Source organism: Apis mellifera, linkage group LG12 (assembly GCF_003254395.2).
Source record: "Apis mellifera strain DH4 linkage group LG12, Amel_HAv3.1, whole genome shotgun sequence".
Lineage (NCBI taxonomy): Eukaryota > Metazoa > Arthropoda > Insecta > Hymenoptera > Apidae > Apis > Apis mellifera.
This window is the reverse complement of record NC_037649.1, coordinates 9160912-9184382: the sequence shown is the minus strand read 5'-3', so window position 1 is coordinate 9184382 and position 23471 is coordinate 9160912. Positions and strand designations below refer to the sequence as shown.

Sequence of the window (23471 nt, the reverse complement as noted above, 5' to 3'; positions counted from 1 at the left end):
CTATACGTGGAAACGAATTGAATTATATCTGACATTTGTACAATTGATATTCATTGATCCAAATATGATATTCAATTTGTATTACAATATGTAAGTTTGATTTAACATTATATAATATGATATAATACACAAATAATTATAAATATTACTCCATGTCATAATTTTAAAAATATATCTCTTAACTCATCCACATTTTATAAAGTAAGAGAAAAAGAAAAAAAAAATTTTTCCTCACATTTTTACAACCAAAATTCATTAAACAAAATTATTTAAAACCTGTGTTTAATTACATATATCCGAGGGCAACAGAATGATAAATGATGGTTTCTGGAACGGTTCTCGTTAACTAAATAACTAATTTCACGAGAAATATTCGCGGATTAATAAATCTTGGCTTAAAAAAAGATTAAAAACATTAAAAATGAATAATCGTTCGTACGAAATAACATGGCGTCTGAAGCGGTTGAAATTTTTCCTCTCTTCTTCTCTATATTCCACGCAAAGATTTTATCGCGTAATATTTTGTTAATTAAAGCATACGGCAAAGAAAAATACAATTCTCGTCGTTAAAATTTAAATCCCAACATGCGATTTCATTCATTTTGCTCATAGTTTTTTCACTTTCTTCTCTCTTTCTCTCTCTCTCTCTCTCTCTCTCTCTCTCTCTCTCTCTCTCTCAATTTCACTTTATACACACACAATGCGTTAATTTGCGACGAAACTCGTTTAATTTACAAGTTAAAGAAAATTGTTCCATTAATACGAACTATGATTAATTATACAATCTAATTTACATTAAACATGGTAAGTCGATCTTACCTGCTTTAGAAATGTAAATTATCCATGTATATATATATAAGTCAAAGCGCGAATTCATCGTGTATAATTCAACGCACGATGTACAAATCAAATGAAATGGCTTTACAGTGTGATGTATACGAGTAATTTATAGCTATAGTCGTTATGACGCGATTGTGAAGAAAGCAAGTATATAGAAACCTGTCGAGCCAATTCATAAAACATAATGAAGCTTGCAAAATGCTTTTCAATTTGGAAAAAATTTCAAAAATTTTTCGTGCCGATTTAATCGTATGAAATATTCGATTGTATCTTCTATGAATAAATATCGAAATTCTATTTCACACTCTCGTATCATAAATCACTTATAAACTACGTTAACAACTTCATTATCAAAATTCATTGGATAATTTAATTTTGTGGTATATGTAGGATATATTATGCTTGGTTATTATGCTTGCGGACATAACATCGAATCCAATAAATTATTTTTGTAATATGTTTTATGATACGCGAACATCGATAAAACATCAATCCTTCTTTATTTAACCCGTCGTCCAACAAATACTTTTTCTTTCTTCGCTTTTGTCTTCTCGCCTGACAAATCGAAAATATATTTCGTTCTGTATATACATTCCCCTGTATAATTAAACATCTTCTAACCATAACCATTCCAATGCTCGTTTCACGAAAAATACGTGGAAAATTTGAACGGGATCGTGAATGAAGATTTAAAATTCTTACATTTAAAAAAAGGAATGAAATCGAGAAATAATCGAGAGAAAGAGAGAGAGAGAAGAAATCTAAAAATATAATTCTTATCGATGCTAACATTATCCAATCTTTCTTTTCACTTTGCTTAGTTTACACTGACACTATCAATGTATCGATTTCCACTTATCATGAGAAAATTCATCCAAATATTGGAACGAGAAATCTGTATCAGATACGATGGATCAAACGATCGTTCGATAAAAGGTGTATAAAGGGTAACGAACAACGGCGCAGGTTCCACGATGATCTCCTTCCACGAGGAAAAGCCTGCCAAAGTCTGCCGCCCCACCGTAGACACTCCCACCCCCTGGTTCACAATATTCATCGTGAAAACCGGCCGCACTTCGTCGCGAGTTCTCGGAAAGCGCGCACACGATTCGAAACGATCCCGATCGCGACAGAGCCGAAATTCCATTTTTCCAGTTTGAAATCCGCGTTAAATCGTATCTTTGTTGAACGAATTCCGCTCAACAGCATCTCTTTCTTTCTTTTCTTTTTTCTAAACAGGAAGAGTAAAATTAAAAATTAAACCGAATCGAACGTTAAATTACTTTTCGTAAACCTTTTGTGTTCGAGGGCGAAATTAAAGAAGTAATAAATAAAACTTTGAACGGAAGAAGCAGCTAAAACAAAAGTCCGATTAAATTAATAAGGAAGATAATTGGAAATTGATCGCTCCTTTTGATTTTCGTTCTTTTCAAACCGTCGAACGATGAAACGTGCAGAAGGGATAAAACCGAAATAAAAAAATACCTGTGCTTAACCCTGTGCACAAGGGGTGGAATCCGTCGGGTGGGCTTTGTCTCGGCGATTGTCAACGTCGAAACGTCGAACGCAGGCGATCGTGTGGACGATCTTTGAGGCGACGTATTACCAATGGACCCAAATTATGGTACGCGTTCCGTACCAATGACGAGCACACGCTCCTCTCCACCGACTTGTTGGCGGCTATCAACCATCCCGCTAAGTGATAACGATCCGATCGAGCAAATATCCAACAAGTTGAAGCAACGCAGTTCGGACACACGTTTGTTATCATGTTGCGCGATGGAACTATGCTGAAACAGCTGAGCTCGATGCAATTGAAGCTTTGCCTCGAAACGATCGCAATAATTGTCCACAGAGGAATCCTCCAAACGTTTCCACCTTCCCAAGATTGATTCGAGTGATAATTGCACGCGTGTATATGTGTGTGTGTGTGAGAGTGAATGTGTGGGTGAGTGAGTGAGTGAATGCGCGTGTGTCTATCTTCTCCTCTGTTCGTTCCCGCTAAATCGTGTTCCGCACAATTTGTTTCTCGATTAAGTTCGAGAGTGCAAATGCCATGCCATCCAGTCTCGCATCGAGCCAGGATCATTCCCGCGAAACGAGCTATTATTATTCGATCAACCGGTTGTTGTGCGGTAGTAAGGGTGGTGCGAGTGGATTAACCGTGAAAGTGGTGTGTCCCGTGGGAACACAGTGGTGAAACAGGAATTGTTCTCAACCGAACGGATCGAAGTCATCCTCGCGGAGAATACGCGGGAACAATGTCGAATTGATATCATTCGAATGTTACGAAGATTGCGATCATCGGCGTGGAAATATTGGCTTGTGAAAGAATATTATACCCGAGTCGACGATTCTCTAAAACGGATATTTCACGGTTCGGTGAGTTTTATATTTCATTCATGTTATTACTGTCGTCTGGCCGGGGAATTGAAATTTCATGGAATAGTAATTCGAGATAATCGAGATAATCCGTGGATTTTACAGAATTTTGTGCGTAATATATCGAGATACATTGCGAAATATTTTTTTCATTAATTTTTTTTTTATCGTATCGTTGTATCGGAAACGATTGGGGATTTTTAAGACGAAAAAAAGAAAAGAAGGTATACGTTATATTTTTTTATCAGTTGATAAGAAAGTTTGGTAAAGAAGAGGATATTTTTGATTTACAAAAAAATAATAATATTATGAAATTAATCTTACTTTTATCTTGTTTCGTTGAATAACATTTAATATGAGAGATCTTTTCGAAATTTTACGATACATTTGCAAATGTTTTTAAATTATTTAGAACGGTAGTTATTTATAGCTATAATTAAAAGTTGAAAACAGATCGATAGCTCCTTCATTTTAAGATATTTCATCAGAAATAGAATGAGATTTCTCGTTAAACTGAAATTTTCTAAGATCCTTATAACTTGTCGAGAATGTAATTTAAAACTTCACTGCCATCATCAACTTGGCTGAGTATCTTAATTAAACAACTTAATGCTTGGAATTTAATTAACAATCGAAGACATATTTTTTTTTTTTTTTTTTTGGACACCTAAACAACTTCGTACTCCAAGAAACTTGTTATATATGCGACGCTTACTAAACGTGCAAATACAAATCCAAAGAAAGTGAATAGTTTCAGGCATGTAATAATACGATATCATACGGTATCCACGTTACGTTTGCTGAGCTTGTGAAAGAAAACACAAACAACTACTGAGAGAAGAATCTTATTTAATTCTTTAAAATTTTTGCGTGAAAAAAAAGTAAAACAAAAAATTTAATTCAAATATTGAGAAATTTTCTTAGAAATTTTTTCAGAAAATTGAAAATTGGAACTTGGATCGAATTATCGAACAATTATTTCGATAATTAAATATTTACGATTGAAATTTTAGAGAAATATTTTAGAGAAATATATCGATATTAAAATCGTGTCGTCACCTTCTTTTTGTATCAAAATAGAACACGGAATCACGTGTTTGGATTAAAAAATAGAAAAATATCGTTTCACCTAGCAAAGATTTTACATAGCTTTTATTTCGAAATACACAATTGAAACACAAACACGGTACCCGATTTACATCCGCAAACGAAACGATCACTGCGAAATTTGCTCGAAATTTCGAACGCTGTGCATTTACTCGAAAATTTGATGACGCGGATAAAATCTAAAATGGATAAAAATATATATATATATACGGGCAATAATTTTGATCACCTTGAATATTGTTGTTATTTTTCGAGATAAAGAAATTGTTAACAAAAAACCATATTTTTATATAAATACATATTTATATACATGGCTTTCGAATAATTTCAAATTATTCATACGTCGTATTTATTTATTTCCAACGATTGATTAAATAATTTTAACCTGTAACGCAAGATATGTAACAAATGTAAGAATGGATAACAAAGCAAAACAATAGAGATTTATATTCATAAAAGATGATTTTAAAAATGGTGTCAGTTTGCATGGATGCATCATCAGATTACATATACGGAAGTTCAGTTACGCTTGTTATAAGTTCCGAATTGATCGTAGAGCTATGCTACAATTATAGTTTCATATCTTGTGACGTTTTGCTCGTAAATTTTTCTCGTAACGAATATTCCATTGTTAACGGACAAATTCGTCGTTTCCATTTTTCCTTTCTTTCTTTCTTTCTTTCTTTTTTTTTTTTTTCCTTTCTCCGACTCCAAAATTGTCCAATTTATCAGAGGATTGAATTTTTCAGCAACGCGAGATCAATTTCACATAGAAAATTGGAATTTTGTAGTTGGCAAATATTGAACGGGACACGCCACATTTTTGACATTAGTCGATGAAAATTTTTTTTTAAAATCACCAATAAGAAGGAGAAAATCGTGCGCTCAATTTTATTTACCTTCAAAAACAACCCGCCATCTCTCTCTCTCTCTCTCTTCTTTATAAAATTCATAATAAACGGATATTAAAAATGCAAGACTCGCGATAGATTAAACCGCTGTTATGTGATGAAATAAGCGAAATATGAAAATGTGTTATCGTTTCGAATGAATTATCATTTGGAGAAACACTGACTTAATTTATGAAGGAACGATGACAATTTTGTGATGTCCCGGGAATAACAATTCGATAACAAGAAAGGAAAATATTTTCGAAAATTTCTATAGATAGAATCGCAGAGAATGCGCGAAAAATGGAGAATTATTCCCTTATCGTATTTTAGAAATGAATGAATCGTACATCCTAGAATGTGGTAAATCTCGACTCACATTGTTTCCCAAATTTTGTTTTTGCGAAACAGAGACGATTTAAACGAGATTATATTTGCGTTGTTAATCTCGTATCGAGATGAATTTCACTTTTTTATTCAATCAAAAAGGATTAAATTTTACAGAGCATGTGTGTAAAAATAAATTTAACTGATTAATTTAACTGATTGATATAATTTTTTTTTTAAATTGTCAAATAAAAACAGTCTGCTTATAGTGGATATTTTACAATTATTTAAAGCGGATTGCTGCGCATAAAGAGAAAAGAAAAGAATCTCAAAGAGTACAATCTAATATTTTAAAATTTAATTTCCTTTATTCTAAAAAAACTCATATGTATTGCCATTAATAGAATTCGATAAAGATCCCTTTTTGGATTCTAAAAGTGGCGTAATAATTTCAACATATAATACTGCCTTTCTTTACTCTCACTTCAAAAAAGCATTTCCACTAAATTTTCATAATTTTTTATTCGAATCGTTAGTCTCTGAATTTTTTTTTAAATTTTTTTCATCCGCATACGATATTTCTTTCATTTCCAAACTTCAATGTACGAGTCTCTTTAATTTCAAAATCTTTTTAAATAACTAGGTACGTGAAAAACGTGAATGTACGATTTACTTCTCCTTCATTATGTGTACATTATCCGACACAAATTATGAACACACGCGATGCACTTGGTAAATGAAAACGTGCCTTTAAAACTGCAAGCGTGGTTAGATATCGTTCGAAGGAACGGGTCGAAGATTGACATTATCAGCGAGCAATAATGCTAACATCGCGTTTATACATGTATATAAATTGAACATATACAAATAAAATATTCTTTTATTCCAAAAAATGGAAAGTTTCCCCTACCAAAAAACATTTGTGATTTTATTTCCTAATTTTCAATACAATTTACTCTACATTTAAATATCAGAACAAAATTTCTTTTCCAATAATAAAATTTCCCTTTCCACTTTGAAAACAGTATACTTTCGCGTATATTAAATTTTTTAAGCAGCTCTTAAAATAATTTTGTCGATGACACAGGAGTATTTATACGAGAATTGAATTGTACGATAATACATTTTTACTTACCTGGATTAGAGCGCAATCTTCCACCTATGTTAACCATTCTCAGAACGTGCAAAACCGAAAATTTGGATGATCTCGTTTCGTGTCAAACTATCCGTATCGGACGACCTTCGCATGTTGCCATCCGAGTGAACATTTATAATAAATCACGAACACAATACGATCCAAGAAAGTATATTATAATATACATTTCGTGAAAAAATATACATCGTTATGTGCAAATCACTGGATTTCGAACAGATAACACATCTCCTTTTTGTTCGCTCCAATATCAGAATCCTTGCACCTGTAAAAAATTAATTCGAGTTAGAATAAAATATAAATCAATTTTATTTGAAATAAAGAATTATAAAAAATTATTTTAAAAATAACAAGGGATACTTTTATTAAAATTCCTCCGCGAATTCCAATTAACTTAAAACTATTTGCAATTATTTATTTTTATTGAAATAACTTTTCAAGTTTGCAATAAAAATCAGAATATTCGATAAAATATGTATAATACAATAAAGAATAACGAGGAAAAAGGATTTTATCTTGGAAAAATTCGAAAATTTATAGGATTCGTTGAATTGTTGAATGATAACAATATTTCTATAATTTAATGGAAAAATACTCTGAGAAAACATGTTTGGAATAATTTGAAATGCCAGCTACAAATCGTTCATTCTTTTATTTAAATATAAATAAATAGATAATACATGTAATAAATAGAATCAAAATCTTTTTATAGAACAAAATAAATTATGAAATAAAAAATTCATAAATGAGATGATTTGTCTTGTATACAAATTTCTACTAAAAAACGAAATAAAAAAAAAAATTTTTTAAATTACATTTACATTTAAGAATTTTAATATGATTCTATTTTTATATAGATATTATTCCAATTTTGTAATATGCAAATAATTTCAAACATATATAATGCTTACACAATGAAAATTATTCGTTTTCACTTTTAAGTAAATTTCAACGCTTAAGTAAGCACATACTTTTATATTAAAAAATAGATAAAGAAATAAAACTTGAACAAAAATGTGTTTCACGTGATTTGAAAAAAATGTTATGTATATAAAATGATTTATATATGTTCATTAGAATATGTTGAAATATGCAAACAATATCAATATCATAATACGTAAATTATGTAAGTTGAAGTTTGAAATACCACACATATTCATAGACAATTACTCTCAATATTAATCAAACAATATTGTTAACCAGTAGAATTTAATCATATTTTGATATGTTATGATTGCATAACATATTTCAAAACATTTTGTACAAAGTTTCAATCCAATGAAGTTTGGATTTAATTTTATTCGCAAACAATAGTTTGTAAATAATATCTCGCTAAAAATTATAGTTTATTTGTTTATTAATATTTATATGAAATAATTATCAATTATTTGATGTCGAATAAGAAAGAAAATGGAAAAGATGAAATTTCAGGAATATTTTTACATATTGTAAATTAATTGCAACATAATGATTATTTTAAATTACATTATTACATTAAACTCGAAAAGATAAAATGTTACATATAAATCAATCATATCCTTAAATTTATTGTATTACATTTTGATACATCTACTTCGACAAAAATAAAAATTTCTTTCTAAAGATATGCTTTTATCTAAAAATCAGTTTTATGATCCGCTTCTTCCCAATTATAAAATCGCAAAGGAAAGCTTGAAAACTTAATCCAAATAAAAATTTTTTTTCGAATGAAAATAGTCGATTATCACAATATTTTATTATATTTCAAAAAAACATAATTTTCAGTTAGAATTGCTTATTAATTATAAATTAATGATTGCATTTTATCTAATTTAGAATAAAATGAAACTTTTTCACAAAATATCGTTTGCAAATCATACAAAATAACTAAAATAGAAGGAAATTTTTTTATTTAGCATTAAAATTAAAAATTTTTTATCTTCCCTATAAAAAATTCTCAAATTCAATTGCATCGTTATTATTTGATTTATATTCCAAAAAGAATTTTATTACAAAAAAATGATTGATATAAGTATTAAGATAAAGTTAAATAAAAAATAAATAATTAAGATAAAAAAAAATACTGTTAAACAAATATTTCTTTGTACCATAAACGTATACATATTCTCGTTGAACAAAATTATATATTAAATAATTGATCCTAAAGTTATCTTTCTGTTAATTGAAGAATTGTTAAGTTGATTTTAGGAATAATAACCGATATAATATAATAACCGATATACAATGCAATTTTATTCGTGAAATTTGATCAATTCGTACAGTCTCGATTTCTCTGTATTCTGATGTAATAAGACACCTCTTTTGTAACAAACTATACACCATCGAATAGAAAGAGTTACCCATCATATAGAAATTACTGTTACAGAACAGTATACATTTTATTTGGACAGAACGTTGTATATCAAAGTGGCCTTTGCAGGTTTATATTGCGTTGACTAAATGGCATAATTGCATTATGAAACACAAAGTGCATATTATAGTTAGGAGACACGACAAGGTAACAAGGTATTGTCAGAACGTGTCTCGGAATTCTCGGTAATACAGCGCGCAACATCTTGCCATGGACCAATGTGATCATTTTGTGTGTGTATGTGTGTGTGTATATGTGTTCTATGTTATATGTTATATTCATATTCAGCATTCAATTTTATTCTATTTTTTTTCTTTTCTTTTCTTTAAGTGTTTTTTTTTCTTTCCTTTTCTTTCAATTCGTTCCTCTTGGCATTAAAAAAAAAAATTACTTTAAAGATGACAAAGTTAATTAATTAGCAAGAAAGAAATTTCGAAACCATATTTTAGCAAATTTATTCTATTTCTCTTTATTTTTCCTTTCCTTTTAACTTGAAAAAATTGTTCGAATTGCATATTTGATCAAGTAAAGAGAAAAGATTCAACATTTGTACCATTAGAGTTTATTTTATGTGTGTATCTAGGAAGGAAATCACATAGAAAATCCAAGAGGATGGTAAATTCTTATACCGGTCGACGCATTGTTCGCTGCTTTTGTTCACCGTTATTCTCTTTTAAATTATCTTAAATATTCAAAAATTTTCACGTGTCGATGAAAAATTTAATATTCTCAACAAACTTAACATTTTTTCCCTTCGCTATTTCTTAAAGAAGAGCAAAAATAGCGAAAAATAAAATATAGAATAAAATAGAAAATGAAATATTTTGTGATTGAAGTCGAACAATTAAATCTAAACAATTTTTAGAAACAAATAAACGAATAAAGATAAAAGAAAAAAATTTATTTTTTTCGTTTGGAATTTTCTAAAAATTTAAAAAATGGGACGCGATGATATTGAAATAAAAAGAAGAATAAAAAAATTTAGCATACGGAAAAATAATCACATTCCTCGAAATACTCAGAGAAAATAAACAAGTTTTTTAGATTTTATTGAAAAATCTAATGAAATTTTTTTTATATTAAAAAAATTTAAAGAAAAACAAAAAATCAATCATAATCTTTGATCACACAGAAAATAAGCCTTTTACACTTTGTTGGAAAATATAATGCCATTTACTTTGCACTGCATAAATTATTGAACGAAAAAATTTTATTATTGGAATAACTACTTTTGAAAGTTTTCTTCTTTTTTATTCACTCCTCTTTTTATCGTTTCATTTTTGAATTATAAATGATATTTACCCTCGAGATATTTTATTTTTCTACAAATTCGTTCCATTATTAAAAATAATTCACGATTAAAAATATCTTTTACAAAACAACTTTTACAAATCTTTCAAAAAAGAAAATTATACGCGATGAATATTTTCACAAATATTGTGAAAAAATTGAGTTTATGCCGTATAATTATGGGAAATCAATAAGTAAAAATGATGGAAAAACGAATTTATCTGTCTAAATCATGAATTACCAAATATTTATATGTATAGTGTTTCCATGCTATAAAGATAAAAGAAAAAAATTTATTTGATCGCTACCGCATCAAGACATCTTATTTACAAGCATATGCATGCGTAATGCAGATGTAATGCATATGTAATGCTACTTTTCAAACATGGATCTTATATATCGAGTCATCTTGAATTTTTAATTTTACAATTTTTAATGATAAAACAAAGAATACATGTCCTTTAACATTAAAATTACAAATTGAGAGAAATTCTAGAAATTTAATTTAAATTTTACAAATTTTTAATTTTACAATTTTTAATGATAAAACGAAGAATATATGTCCTTTAACATTAAAATTATAAATTGAGAGAAATTCTAGAATTTGATTTAAATTTTACAAATTTGAATCGTTCACTGGTTCTGACATAGTGGTCCATTATTCGCTAGATTCAGATCCGAATTTCAGCTTTCAAACCTAGGAAAATCATTTCTCTGTTCTTAGACATTCAATTGTCTTTTTCAAATCATCTTAAAATGAAAATTGTTATTTCCTAAGGAATAATTTACTTTAATAGTTATAATTATAATATTTTTAAATCTTCACACGTTAAATTTCGAAAAATACTAGGCAGAATTAAAAAATTCAATTCAATTCAAAAACGCATTCCCGATATATAAAAGTAAAACAATGTCAAGTGAATAAGGAACAAGTTGAATTATGCATAACCACTTTTTCGATGAGACTCACTTTTTAAGAATATGAATAGTCAATTTGAAATGTTTGACTTATACTTATATTTGTGTATTTAAGAGAATATTAAAGATATAAGTACGTATTACAATTTCAATAGATTCGAATATTGAATATTATCATTTATTTTTTTTAACTTGTTATATTATAAAACATAATACCATAATATTATCGATTATATTAAATTTTAAACATTTCTGTTTTAATTGATAATCAATACATAAAATATAATAGAATGATAGAAATTAATTAAATGAAATATATTTTCTTTTTTTTGGTGATGATTTAAATTTACCATCAAAATTTCGATCCTTGAAAATTTCATCAAAATACATACTATATTTTCATTTTATTTAATTAATAATTTATTGTTTTCATTATTTTGGAAATAATAATACGAATTATTTCTTTCAAAATCATTGCAGATTTTAATGTTTTTAATCCCTTTTTTTTTTAAATAAATATATCATTTGAAAAATGAAGAAAAAGATTTTCTTATCCTTTAAAAATTTACAATGATTTCGAAAAAATAAATATTCGACAATGATGAAATTTGTTTAAAAACTATTACATTTAATCCTGGAATTACGTTCATAGAATATCAATTTCCTCTTGTCATGCATATGACAATGCACTATCGAATATCTCAACGACAAATAATTAAAGGCTGGTATGATTTCTACATATTGGAAGAATATATTCTATTTCAAGATTAATAAACTTATTACAAAATTCATTTTCTGAATTGATATTAACAAAATGATTACTTTTGTGAAGTGAATCTGAGAAAATTATGCGATTAAATAACAGAGTAGTATTATTCTGTCTTAAAATATCAGTGGTCATATCGTTTTAAAGAGGAATACTCCAGGCTATACCATTTATTTTAATTAATGGAAGAATTATTTAATTAATGGTAAAAAAACAGATAAAAGATTTATATATGTGTTCCAAATTTTATTATTTCAATATTTATATATTTTATTATTTCAATTTTGTTGATTAAAATTCTTTTCGAATCAAAAAGATAAATTAAAATTCTATAAAAACCACATCGTTATTATAACGAACGAGGTAAATTATTTTAAAAAAAATTTTATGGGACATAGAATATATTATATAATAATTTTGTCACAATCATATAATTGAAAACACATTGAAATATTATTAGAAATTTCAATATTTTCAACAAGAAAAAAATTTCCTATAGTATTATCACTGATATTAAAATTCAAATGGTTTTCAAAAGGAAAACGCAATAAAATTTTAGAATTCACTATATTATTTCAAATTTCAAGAATTTCAAGAACGAATGAAATCTCCGACAAATTTATGAACACGGCTAATAACTATAGAAAAACCTTTGAAAAAGGACTCTGAATAATTTCATAAAATTTGATAAAAATTTCACGAAAGAACGATTTAAATTTTTCTCTTTTTCAAGAAGTAATCTTCAATGTTTTTTGTACATATTAAATTACTTAAAAATTCTTATTAAAAAATTAATCAATATTAATATTAATATCGATTAATGTGAAAAAATTATTAATTTATATAGATTGTTATTAGCGAATCGATTAAAATTTTTTTTTTTACGATGTTTTATAACATTATTATTACATTACATATATTATTCCATACTTTTACTTTAAATTATTTATTTTGAAATTCAATTTAATATTTATTACATCTATAATTATAATCCATTAATCATATCATTATATATTAATATATTAATAATAAATTTAAAATAATCATTACATTCATATTGATATCGAATTAGAATGTAATAATCCACAAAATGCATGTAATGAATTCGTCCAATATATTTTAACAATAAAAAAATTTCTTCGAAATCAAAATTTATCAAAATTTGACGAAAACGAAAGTTGTTCGTTTCAGAGAAATGATTTATTTGGAGGATTTAATTTTTTATAACGAAATAACCTAGTTTTCGATTGTTCTTAGAGAAAAAATTAACGAAATTAACGAATAAATTCAATTACAATCTCCTTTGCCGAAAACTATATAACATTGTTTCTTCTCGAGTCAACTTTTTGTCACTTTTGTAAAACATTGTACCGTAAGCAAAGTTAATTTTCCGATATTAAAAAGAGAATTGATAACTATTACAAGGAAACTGCACTCTTGTGAATCGATAAATTGTACAACTTTCGTCGACAACATTCATTTCGCGACGAGCAATGTAAATTTCAATGAATAAATCATGTCCTCGATTTTCTGCTTCTCAACTTGAGAATACAATTTATCGAGTTTATTGAATTGTCATGAAACCTGTTATCCTCCTTCTCTATCGTATCATTCTTGTGCATATTTGCATACGTCAATGAGAAGATAAAATAATAGGGCATGCATTTTATATAGGAATTGTTACAAATGGATATTTTTGCGAAATATAATTTATGAATAAAAATTGATAACGGTGTAATGATAATTATCTATCTGTTTAATTTTTTGTTACAGATGGAATCCTCCATCATGAATACCTTGCAGTACGACGAAAATGAAGAGTTCAAAAATACTTGGCCATCCACGTTCAATAATACGTTCTCGCCCTACGAGAACGAGTCGGCCAACGATACTTTTGGTACGAATTGTATCATTGATATATTTTATATCGTGAAAGATCAAGAGTCAACGTCAGAAATGTAACCACTACAGATATTTTAATTCATGATCCATTGTAAACGTTTATTATTGTTATTTGCAAGAATGATCGATTAAAAATAATTATATTTATATTTATTTCAAACATCAGCGGATTTTAATTAAAACTTTTTCAATTCCAAACGAACGAATATTCCTTTCAAGCATCGCATTAAAATGATCGAAAATTAAATGTAAAAACTCAGGAGATCAAGGAAAATTCGCCGATAAAAAAAGAAAAAAATCAGTTTCCGACAAATGATCCGAACAATATATTCGTTTGATAACTCGATTCGACGTGTAAAAAAAAAAAATCCATTAGAATTCAGACGAGCGTTTTAATATAAAATACAAATTGCATGATTGTTTTGTATTTCGTTTCATTAACGAAAATTTAAACTTTCAATCACTCTCGATAACACGATTCTGTGTGTGATACGCGAACAAGCTTCTCTTTTTTAAAATTATCTTTATAATATATGATAAAAAAAACTGGAATTATTCTTTTATTTTTCATTAATTTTCACTAATGATAGATTGCCATTATAGAAAAGGATTACAAGATTACAAGAAGTGAAATATTTTCCTTTATTGAACACTTTTATCCGTTCCATTGGGGAACAACGAGTAAAATATAAAGCGGAAATAAAATTGTTGATTAAAGTTTAAAGTAATTGAAAATATTTCGATAATGAATAATGACAATTTGTTATTATTTAGTTTCTATGGAAACTCTTAAAAATACATTGCGATCTTGTTAGTTGACAGTATTAAATGTCCTTGCAAAACCGGAAGGAAGTTTTCGGTCACTGTCTTCGTGACAGAAGTTCATGCGATGTCTAAATTACGTAGGTACGTTTTATATATACACATTAACACAACATCGTTTTCTTTTTCCTTGCAAATTCAAATGCAAAACTTATTTTTTCGTGTGCTGCTTCGTGTTTTTCTCATTTTTTTCACTTTCTATATTATATAATATTCTATTCATTACTATTTTTTGATAATGAAGAAAACAAATTTAAATTTGTTTCTTAATATTTTTGAAAAAAAATTAACATGACAAATAGGGATAGATGTTGTTATGCCTTCGAAAAGATTTAAAGTCAAAGTTTTTTTCCCCCTCCATAAATTATTCGTATCCTCGTTTTCAGTTTTACACGATCAAAACGTCGAGATCCGAAACTTAATGTTTTTATTCATGATGCCTTTTCACCTTTAAGTGTTATACAAAAATATTCATATCCGTGTCAAAAATGTTGCTTATAAAAACACATTTTCATCTGGATCGAAACATAGGTTCAAATATATTTATCGAAAAATAAAAAAATGAGATAAAATGAGAAAAAATATTTTCATTTCAAATCCGAATAAACATTGAAGATAAAACTTTATATAATAGATATATATATATATGTAATAATAGAAATAATTTATCACTTCATGAATAAATATTGGAGAAAGTGACAAATTTAAATAGTATTTTTTACTTATAACGTAAAGACAATAAAAACATATAAATTTATAAATCTATGAATAATTTTTCCAATCGAAAAAATACGAAAACAAATCACAAACATCTTAATTTCATTGTCTTTATAATAAATAAAAAATATTTTTGTCGTCCAAATATCCAAATGAATTATTGTTCAAATATTTCATACGCGTTGTACTTCAAATATATATGTATAAAATAAAAATCCATAAAGGAAAGTTAGATTATAGTAAATATTACGTAAGTTATTAAATAAAAAATAAACTATTCATTTGTTTTCAAGCATGCATACACGTATAAATAAATTTTAAACACCGATATGTGTTCCTTTTAAAAATATATCGTAATATATTGAAATATAAAATATCGGAATATTACTCTTGTATTATATTCAATTATCCTTTTATTTTAATATATAATTTTAACATGTTTTTATTTGTCCTCAGATGGGGAAGTTCCGACAGCTGTACTCGTGCTCCTCAGCATACTTTACGGAACCATATCTTTTTTGGCAGTAGTAGGAAATTCTCTTGTTATATGGATAATATCTACGTCCAGACGCATGCAGAATGTAACTAATTTTTTTATTGCGAATCTAGCGTTGGCAGATATCGTTATTGGTTTATTTGCAATTCCTTTTCAGGTAAAATATAAATTATTCGATGTCAATCATTCAAATAGAAACAAATTTACATAAAAAGTAACGTATATTTTCTTTTCCAAGTTCCAAGCAGCCCTGTTGCAAAAGTGGATCCTACCTCATTTCATGTGCGCGTTTTGTCCCTTCGTGCAAGTGCTTTCCGTCAATGTCTCGGTTTTCACATTGACAGCTATAGCGATCGATCGACATCGAGCGATTTTAAGACCTCTCAGGTATGTTATCTCAATTCTCCAAACAAAGAAATTATCTATCTGTATATTTACTCATTATGTGTCATTCAATCGAATTGAAATTCATACTATTGACATTTGATTCTAATAGCGCGAGACCAAGCAAATTGACCGCCAAAATTATAATCGCCGGAATATGGCTTCTTGCTGGAAGTTTGGCCACACCAATGGCTATTGCACGTAGAGTCATTATGGAGCCAGAAAATTCTATATGTAAGTTTCTTTAGGGTTTTTTTTTTTTTTTTTGTTAATTACACATTTACAACTGCGATTTTTTTGAAATTTTCTTTTCAAACTTTCAATCGATTGTTTCTTCAATTTCCAGCTGGTTCTGATAATTACAAACCGTTTTGCAAGCACGTGAATCTGTCAGATAAATCCATGCTTATTTATTCGGGATTATTGGTGTTTTTACAATACTTAACGCCTCTTTCGATTATTTCGTGCGTGTATGCGCGAATGGCATTAAAATTATGGGGAAACAAAGCCCCCGGAAATGCCGAAGATTCTCGAGACGCGAATTTAATGAGAAATAAAATGAAGGTATATACACAGTATGATCTGTGCAATTAATTAATTTATTAATTTATAATATAAATTTAAATTGATATTTATTTAACATAACATTAAATTATTGCAGGTAATTAAAATGTTAATTATAGTCGTAACTCTTTTTGCAATTTGCTGGTTACCGCTTCAAATGTATAACGTATTCCAATATTTTTATTCAGAAATTAACGAGTAAGTATATATATCATCATCATATTTACGCAATATTTAAAAAAAATTGTTTTATAAATATATATATAAAATTTAAAAACGAATCACAAAGAAAAATAATTACAGATACAAATATATCCATTATATATTCTTTTTTTTCGACTGGTTGGCCATGTCAAATAGTTGTTACAATCCGTTTATTTATGGAATATATAACGTAAGTATCGATAAAATATTTCTAATTGATCTGATGATTTTATTAATATTATCAAATTAAAATAATTAATTCATCTAAGCGTAAAATAAACTTTTAGGAAAAATTTAGAAGGGAGTTTCAACAAAGATGTCCTTTTAAATTACGAAGATGGACAAATAAACCACCAATCGATATCACAGATATGGAAAAAACACAAAGTACTCGAACCTCCATAAGGTATTCCTTCGATATATTTATAATTATAAAATTCAAAATATTCCTGATAAAAATATTTCCCATTTACGCATTCTCTAAATAAATATTTATAGATACGAATGGAAACGTACAATTTCCGGTACTTGTCCAAATATTTCGTCTTTTCATAAAAGTACATCAAGAGAATCGACACAATCGTTCATCGATAACCAAAAAAATGGACGAATTAGAAAAGGAATTGATTACTATATTCATCGTGGTAATCATTGTTCAAAAAGAAACGAAGAATTGTATGTTTTTTCATCTGGAAGACATAAACACACTCAAGATCTTAATACAAAAGAATTATGCCTATAATATATAGAACTAATTAAATAATTGATTAATATAAACACTATTAGAGATAAAAAATCACTCTGTTAAGAGTGAAAAATTTTATGCAAATAATTTGCATATATTATATGCAAATGATAAACAATAGGATAGTAATAGGATAATAGTTTTCCTATAAATTGGTATGGGATAATTTTTCCACAAATTTTACAGCATCTTTTGAATATTTAAACACCTAATTAATTCTTTTCTTTTCAGTTTCTCTAACTATTGCTCAAGCTTTTCTATAAAATTTATGTATTTAATGATGATAAGAATTATGTATCTTTAATTAGATGCATAGCATGTACATATGTATGTATATATAACATATATATACGTACAAATTTTGCACAATATTTAATTATATTTAATAATGGAATAAATAACAATTTCTCTCTCAGAACAAATTACTATACTTACGGTATAGTAGAAAAAATTTTAAAAACTTTTAATACAAATGGTTAGTCATAAAAAAAATGCAATAGAGAATATTTTTAAAATAATTAAGACTATTGTAAAAATATTTTATACATTACAATGCATTTAATTTTTTTTCACTTAAATAATAAATTTCTTAGAATCATAGTTATTATTTTTCTTTAAAAAATTCTATAAAATATGTAAGGCTGTGAAACATGTATTAAAATAATAATTTTTGTTAATTTTCATTATTATAACTTTGGAACTTTTCTATGCATAACTCATATAAAGCAACAAACAGGGTAATGAAGATTTTGATCTTTGAACTTATTTGTTCAAGTAAACTTGAACTTAATAAAACTTAACAAAAATTTTAAATGAAAAGAAGCATATTATTATTTAAATATAATTAAATGTTAAAATCAATGTAATTATAATGTTAATGAAATAAGAAAATATTTCTAGTCAATAAATAAATTTTTTTTTGAAACATTATATGAAAAAAATTTATAATACAAAGATTGTTTTCCTAATACATAAGATATTGATATAAGAATTTTAATATAATTTTACATAGATAAATATTATCATTTATATAATAATAGAAACTTCTATTGATAATTTTTTTTATTTTCTACATTTCTTCTTTGCATTTATTGTTCATGTTTTCTTAAGACTCACACTAAAAAAGCCAAATATATATCTAAAACATCAAATATTTTATTTATTATAAATATTTATTATAAATGTTTTATTATAAATATTTATAAAGATACATTATTATATTTTACACTATTATATTTGTATTTTAAAAAATTAAAATATTAAAATACTAACAATAAAAAATACAAAAGATTATTTGATATAAAGTCATTTTAAAAAATAAATTTCCATTTTATTAAACATTGCTTATATTTAAGTTAATTGTCTGCAAAAGATTAATCAAAGTTCATATTATTACGTCGCTCAATATCTTTAATTTCTAACATGTCTGTTTTAAGATGTAATTTCATTATTTCCCGCCAAATATCCAATCTATGTTGCTCATTGTCAATTCCAAGTCTCAATAAAATATTTTCATTTATCCTTAACAAAACTCTTCCAGTGATATCGTGCTTAAAAACACATGAATAACATTGATCATATATTTAATGTCATCAGAAGTACAAAAATATAGTTGAACTTATGTTGTTTATACATGTTTATTACTTACATATAAAAACTTTTCATGATATAATTGATAGTAATCACTACAATGCCTTCTCAACCATTTTTGTACATCTAATACATTCCATAAATAAACTGGACGGGGTCTAGCAGTTTTGTTCTACAATATTTCAATATACTTATAATCAATATATATATAAATATTTTTATACTTTTAATTATTGTATTTTTTTTAAATCCATAAGATGAATATAAAAGTATTCATATTTCAATGATATTATAATTATTTTAATAATAATACATCATTATCAATAAAATTAACCTCTCATACCTTTGGTTTGTTAGTAGAATTAACTACTTCTTCTACCATTGTGTATAAAATTCAAAATATAAATTTTTGAAAAATATGAATAAAATAACAAATTACAAAAATACAAAAATAACACTTGATATCAATTATTAATAGTATTCATCAAAAGCACAATTAATATAAATATATATATATATACACGTAATATATTACGTTTATTTAATATAATCATAAAAATTGTATATTTAAATATTGTTTATTTAAATATCTCGACATTATTAAAATATACAACATATAAATATAAATTAATCAAAAAAAATTAAAAATATTTCAATTTATTGCAAAATTATATTACTTTCATTTCTCATAGGATTCTATTCATGGATTTAACTTCTCCATTTTGTAACTATATAATATATATCAATTTTAAAGTATAGATATATATTATATTACTAAAAATTTAAAATTACGTCATGTTGTATTCTTAATTACTTTAAATGAATGTTTTTATATAAAATTTTAATTTATATTAATGATGAAGAATTAATTATGCTTAATTTTTCAAAATTTAACAATAAAAATTTTGTTTAATAAATATTTTTAATTAATGTAATATATTTTAACTTTCTTAATAAATCGTTTTAATAAATATAATTTTATGTAAAATTAGAATTATCTATATTTATAAATATAAAATTATTTATATTTACATGAAATATTTAATATAAAATTCTATATGAAAGAAAATTCTACAGGAAAAAAGTATTTTATATATCTGAATTATAATGTTACATTACCTTAATACAGCAATTTTTTCTTCAGAATCCTTTCAAAATTGCTAATATCACAACTATCACACACATTAAAACATTAAAAACGGATAAATAACATTAAAATGACAAATATTTGAAATGCGCGAAAGAATTCAAACGTAATTTGAAACTGAACTGCCAACTTAATATAAACGGAAATACACTGATTTGACTCGCCAACTTCATTTAATGCCACCTTGTTTCCGATCCTTCTTCTCTAACTAACGAAACAAAATGGTAACTATTTCTTGTTTATCGTATATATTTAATGTATTTTATTGTGTGCACTCTATCTTCTTAATATCCAATATTAAAAAAATAATTAAAATATAATTTTGTATAATATAATTAATATTAATAATAACGTATTTGTGTTCGATAATCATAAACCATGTGCTTGTTACATTATATATATATTTCTAAAATATTTTGTATTAAAATATATTCTAGAAACTACAAAAAAAAAAATACTTTCGTGTATATTAAAATATTCATTGAAATTCTAAATTTTTAATATTAAATTTTTTATGTATTAAAAAATGTTTATCTTAACCTTTATTTATTTTATCTGTAATAATCATTAAATTAATTATTAATGCCTGAAATGTAGAAAATACTTAATATTATAATAATTAATATAATATATATTATACGTCATTATTATTTTTATCTTTTTTTTTTCAGACTTGCAAACGTAGAAACGGTGGACGTGCCAAACACGGTCGTGGTCATGTGAATCCTGTCCGTTGTACTAATTGTGCTCGATGTGTACCTAAGGATAAAGCAATTAAAAAATTTGTTATTCGTAACATCGTAGAAGCTGCAGCTGTTAGAGATATTACAGAAGCAAGCTTTTATTCGGCATATCAACTTCCAAAGTTATATGCTAAGTTACATTATTGTGTTTCTTGTGCTATTCACTCAAAAGTAGTCCGTAATAGATCTAAAGCAAATCGTCGAATCAGAACACCTCCAGTTCGTAATTTCCCTAGGGTAATTATTAAAATTATATAATTTTATTGTTAAAAACTTCGATTTTATCATAAATTTTTATTATTCAATAGTTATTAAATTTATTAATATATTTCATTCTTTTTCAGGATCTTCGTCAAGGTCAACAAAGCAGAAAATAATTTACTATGTAAATTTTAAGTAAAATAAAAAATAAAATCGATCTTCATTGTTTTTTTATTCATATCATTTATTCTACAAGTTATAAGATAAATTATATTTATAACTTTTCTATAATTTTTAAACAAGATAATCTTTTATATTTATTATTACATGATCCAAAATTTAATACAATATTACTGGAACAATGTAAAAATTATGAAGATTAAATTTCTTACATATGCATACTTCCTTACAATGCACACAAAGAAAAAAACTTCAAGTGCAGTCTTAATGTTAGCTAATACTAATAAAAAGTTTTCAAGATGTGATGTCAAATACCAAGTAGAACTTTGCGTCTATTATTTGTCGATAATGCATAAAATTGATAAAAATAGTTTGCATATAACTGTAGCAAGAATCTCGCTATTGTTGCATTTTTTGTAAAATTAATATACAATTAACAATAATTATCAAGGAATCATTTATTTGCTTCCTCCATTGCTTTTTTAAGCGTTTTCTCAAATATTTTCTTGGAATCACAAAACCCTTGCTTGGTTTTACCAAATGAATTTGGTCCAGCAGAGGTTGGTGTTTCTCTTCCAATATTTCTCATCCTCATTCTTGCTTCTGCTGGCATTTCCTCAGGTTCATCTTCTTCATCTGCATTAAACACAGATGCTACAGTTGGCCTTTGAATTGGTGTTGCTTTAACCGTTGGTTTCTGAAATATAATTTTTTATGAAATATAAATAAAGTAATAAAGAAATACATATTTAAATTTATATATTATTACTTACCGATGTTGAACCTAGTTTTATTTGAATACCCTTTTTTTGTTCTGTTCCACTTTTCTTCCCAAATCCAAACGCCAGCTTCTGTTTCTTTGCATCACTTTGATTGTAATTAGCCTCTTCACAACGGTCATCTGATCTAAGTGGCGAACGATCCCTTCCCCTGTCATCTCCTCTGGAGTCCTCTGCTCTGTACACACTTGACCCTGACAACGTCAAACACTGGCAAAGTTCAGATCAAGTTAAAATAACATTGTATCTTTTAACCGGAAATATTTAAGCGGCATGCTCAGCACAAGTTTCTTGCAATTCTGGATTAAATTCAAATCAAATGAAGTCAATAAATGATGATGAAGAAACGAGTGTGCATATAACATACACATCCTGAGGTTATTTATAACAATACGAAGTGCGATATATTTACTTGATAATTTTATTACATAAGGTTAACATTCATTCCATTTTTACTATACATCCTTTGGCACATGGTTGAAGGATGCGTGCACCCAAAAAATGGTACATGAAAAGTAAGAAACGAGATTTAGAAAATAAAATACGACTTTAATATTTATTTGTCCATAAAATTGCTTCATAATTAATTTTCTAAATTAAATATTTAGAACTTGCATTATTCGTAATAATGGACATGAGATCAATAACGAAAACAAATTAAGAATAAACTGTCCACATTTTGCAAGGTACGAAGTAAATGTTATTTTACCAAATGCGACTGATACGGTTATAAATAAAATGAATAAAACCTTTTCTATATTCGTCTCCTGGATTCCTCTTCGACATTTTTCTGATTTTCTTTGGACGTGATGCGAAATCGACCAAACTAAAGCAATTTAATCCAGCAACTGCGGTTTACTTCACACTAGTATTCTTACTTCCTATCATAGGGAAATTTAAGAAGATATCTAAACGACTAGTAATTTATTTCTTACTAGAGAAATAATGATAGAATTTAAAAAAGAAAATAAATA

General features: G+C 26.5%; 4 protein-coding genes and 1 long non-coding RNA gene across 7 annotated transcripts; 2 read left to right on the top strand and 3 right to left on the bottom strand.

The window, feature by feature from the left end:
* The first annotated feature begins 157 nt into the window (after positions 1-157).
* On the top strand, positions 158-18312 carry LOC412570 (RYamide receptor). Of its 2 annotated transcripts, none has more exons than XM_396025.6 (10): positions 158-3222; positions 13797-13920; positions 15921-16117; positions 16199-16347; positions 16457-16578; positions 16691-16908; positions 17006-17106; positions 17212-17302; positions 17400-17518; positions 17611-18307. In XM_396025.6, the coding sequence occupies exons 1-10, from the start codon at positions 3124-3126 to the stop codon at positions 17852-17854; spliced, it is 1464 nt and encodes a 487-aa protein (XP_396025.4). In that variant the 5' UTR covers positions 158-3123; the 3' UTR covers positions 17855-18307. The 2 variants fall into 2 exon arrangements, with proteins under 2 accessions (XP_396025.4, XP_006567021.2); XM_006566958.3 differs by lacking the exon at positions 158-3222 and adding an exon at positions 14741-14831 and having other exon boundaries at positions 13813-13920; positions 17611-18312.
* Positions 6837-20680, bottom strand: LOC113219150. The gene is made up of 2 exons (XR_003305855.1): positions 20567-20680; positions 6837-6964 (listed from the first exon to the last, which is right to left on the bottom strand). It is a non-coding gene; the product is annotated as an uncharacterized LOC113219150 (long non-coding RNA).
* On the bottom strand, positions 19185-20171 carry LOC726802 (protein aveugle). Of its 2 annotated transcripts, none has more exons than XM_026444327.1 (3): positions 20125-20171; positions 19506-19619; positions 19185-19407 (listed from the first exon to the last, which is right to left on the bottom strand). In XM_026444327.1, exons 1-3 carry the CDS (start codon positions 20128-20130, stop codon positions 19231-19233), a joined length of 297 nt encoding a protein of 98 aa, XP_026300112.1. In that variant the 5' UTR covers positions 20131-20171; the 3' UTR covers positions 19185-19230. The 2 variants fall into 2 exon arrangements, with proteins under 2 accessions (XP_026300112.1, XP_001122523.1); XM_001122523.5 differs by lacking the exon at positions 20125-20171 and adding an exon at positions 19791-19947.
* A 34-nt stretch (positions 20681-20714) lies between the features above and the next one.
* On the top strand, positions 20715-21755 carry LOC726789 (40S ribosomal protein S26). Its single transcript, XM_001122510.5, has 3 exons — positions 20715-20818; positions 21266-21574; positions 21682-21755. The coding sequence occupies exons 1-3, from the start codon at positions 20816-20818 to the stop codon at positions 21712-21714; spliced, it is 345 nt and encodes a 114-aa protein (XP_001122510.2). The 5' UTR covers positions 20715-20815; the 3' UTR covers positions 21715-21755.
* Positions 21756-22086: 331 nt separating this feature from the next.
* On the bottom strand, positions 22087-23383 carry LOC726782 (PEST proteolytic signal-containing nuclear protein). The gene is made up of 3 exons (XM_001122504.5): positions 23247-23383; positions 22492-22691; positions 22087-22415 (listed from the first exon to the last, which is right to left on the bottom strand). The coding sequence occupies exons 1-3, from the start codon at positions 23281-23283 to the stop codon at positions 22173-22175; spliced, it is 480 nt and encodes a 159-aa protein (XP_001122504.1). The 5' UTR covers positions 23284-23383; the 3' UTR covers positions 22087-22172.
* Positions 23384-23471: the final 88 nt, after the last annotated feature.

Excerpts from the sequence above, each read along its gene's own strand:
- LOC412570 (XM_396025.6), top strand. The coding sequence starts at position 3,124 with ATGTTACGAAGATTGCGATCATCGGCGTGGAAATATTGGCTTGTGAAA. Across the intron at positions 17,303-17,399 it reads TTATTTATGGAATATATAAC|GAAAAATTTAGAAGGGAGTT; the intron begins GTAAGTATCGAT and ends ATAAACTTTTAG. Across the intron at positions 17,519-17,610 it reads AGTACTCGAACCTCCATAAG|ATACGAATGGAAACGTACAA; the intron begins GTATTCCTTCGA and ends AAATATTTATAG.
- LOC726802 (XM_001122523.5), bottom strand. The coding sequence starts at position 19,829 with ATGGTAGAAGAAGTAGTTAATTCTACTAACAAACCAAAG. Across the intron at positions 19,620-19,790 it reads ATTCTACTAACAAACCAAAG|AACAAAACTGCTAGACCCCG; the intron begins GTATGAGAGGTT and ends GAAATATTGTAG. Across the intron at positions 19,408-19,505 it reads ATCATGAAAAGTTTTTATAT|CACGATATCACTGGAAGAGT; the intron begins GTAAGTAATAAA and ends TGTGTTTTTAAG.
- LOC726789 (XM_001122510.5), top strand. Across the intron at positions 21,575-21,681 it reads CAGTTCGTAATTTCCCTAGG|GATCTTCGTCAAGGTCAACA; the intron begins GTAATTATTAAA and ends ATTCTTTTTCAG.
- LOC726782 (XM_001122504.5), bottom strand. The coding sequence starts at position 23,283 with ATGTCGAAGAGGAATCCAGGAGACGAATATAGAAAAG. Across the intron at positions 22,692-23,246 it reads AGGAGACGAATATAGAAAAG|GGTCAAGTGTGTACAGAGCA; the intron begins GTTTTATTCATT and ends TGACGTTGTCAG. Across the intron at positions 22,416-22,491 it reads TAAAACTAGGTTCAACATCG|AAACCAACGGTTAAAGCAAC; the intron begins GTAAGTAATAAT and ends ATTATATTTCAG.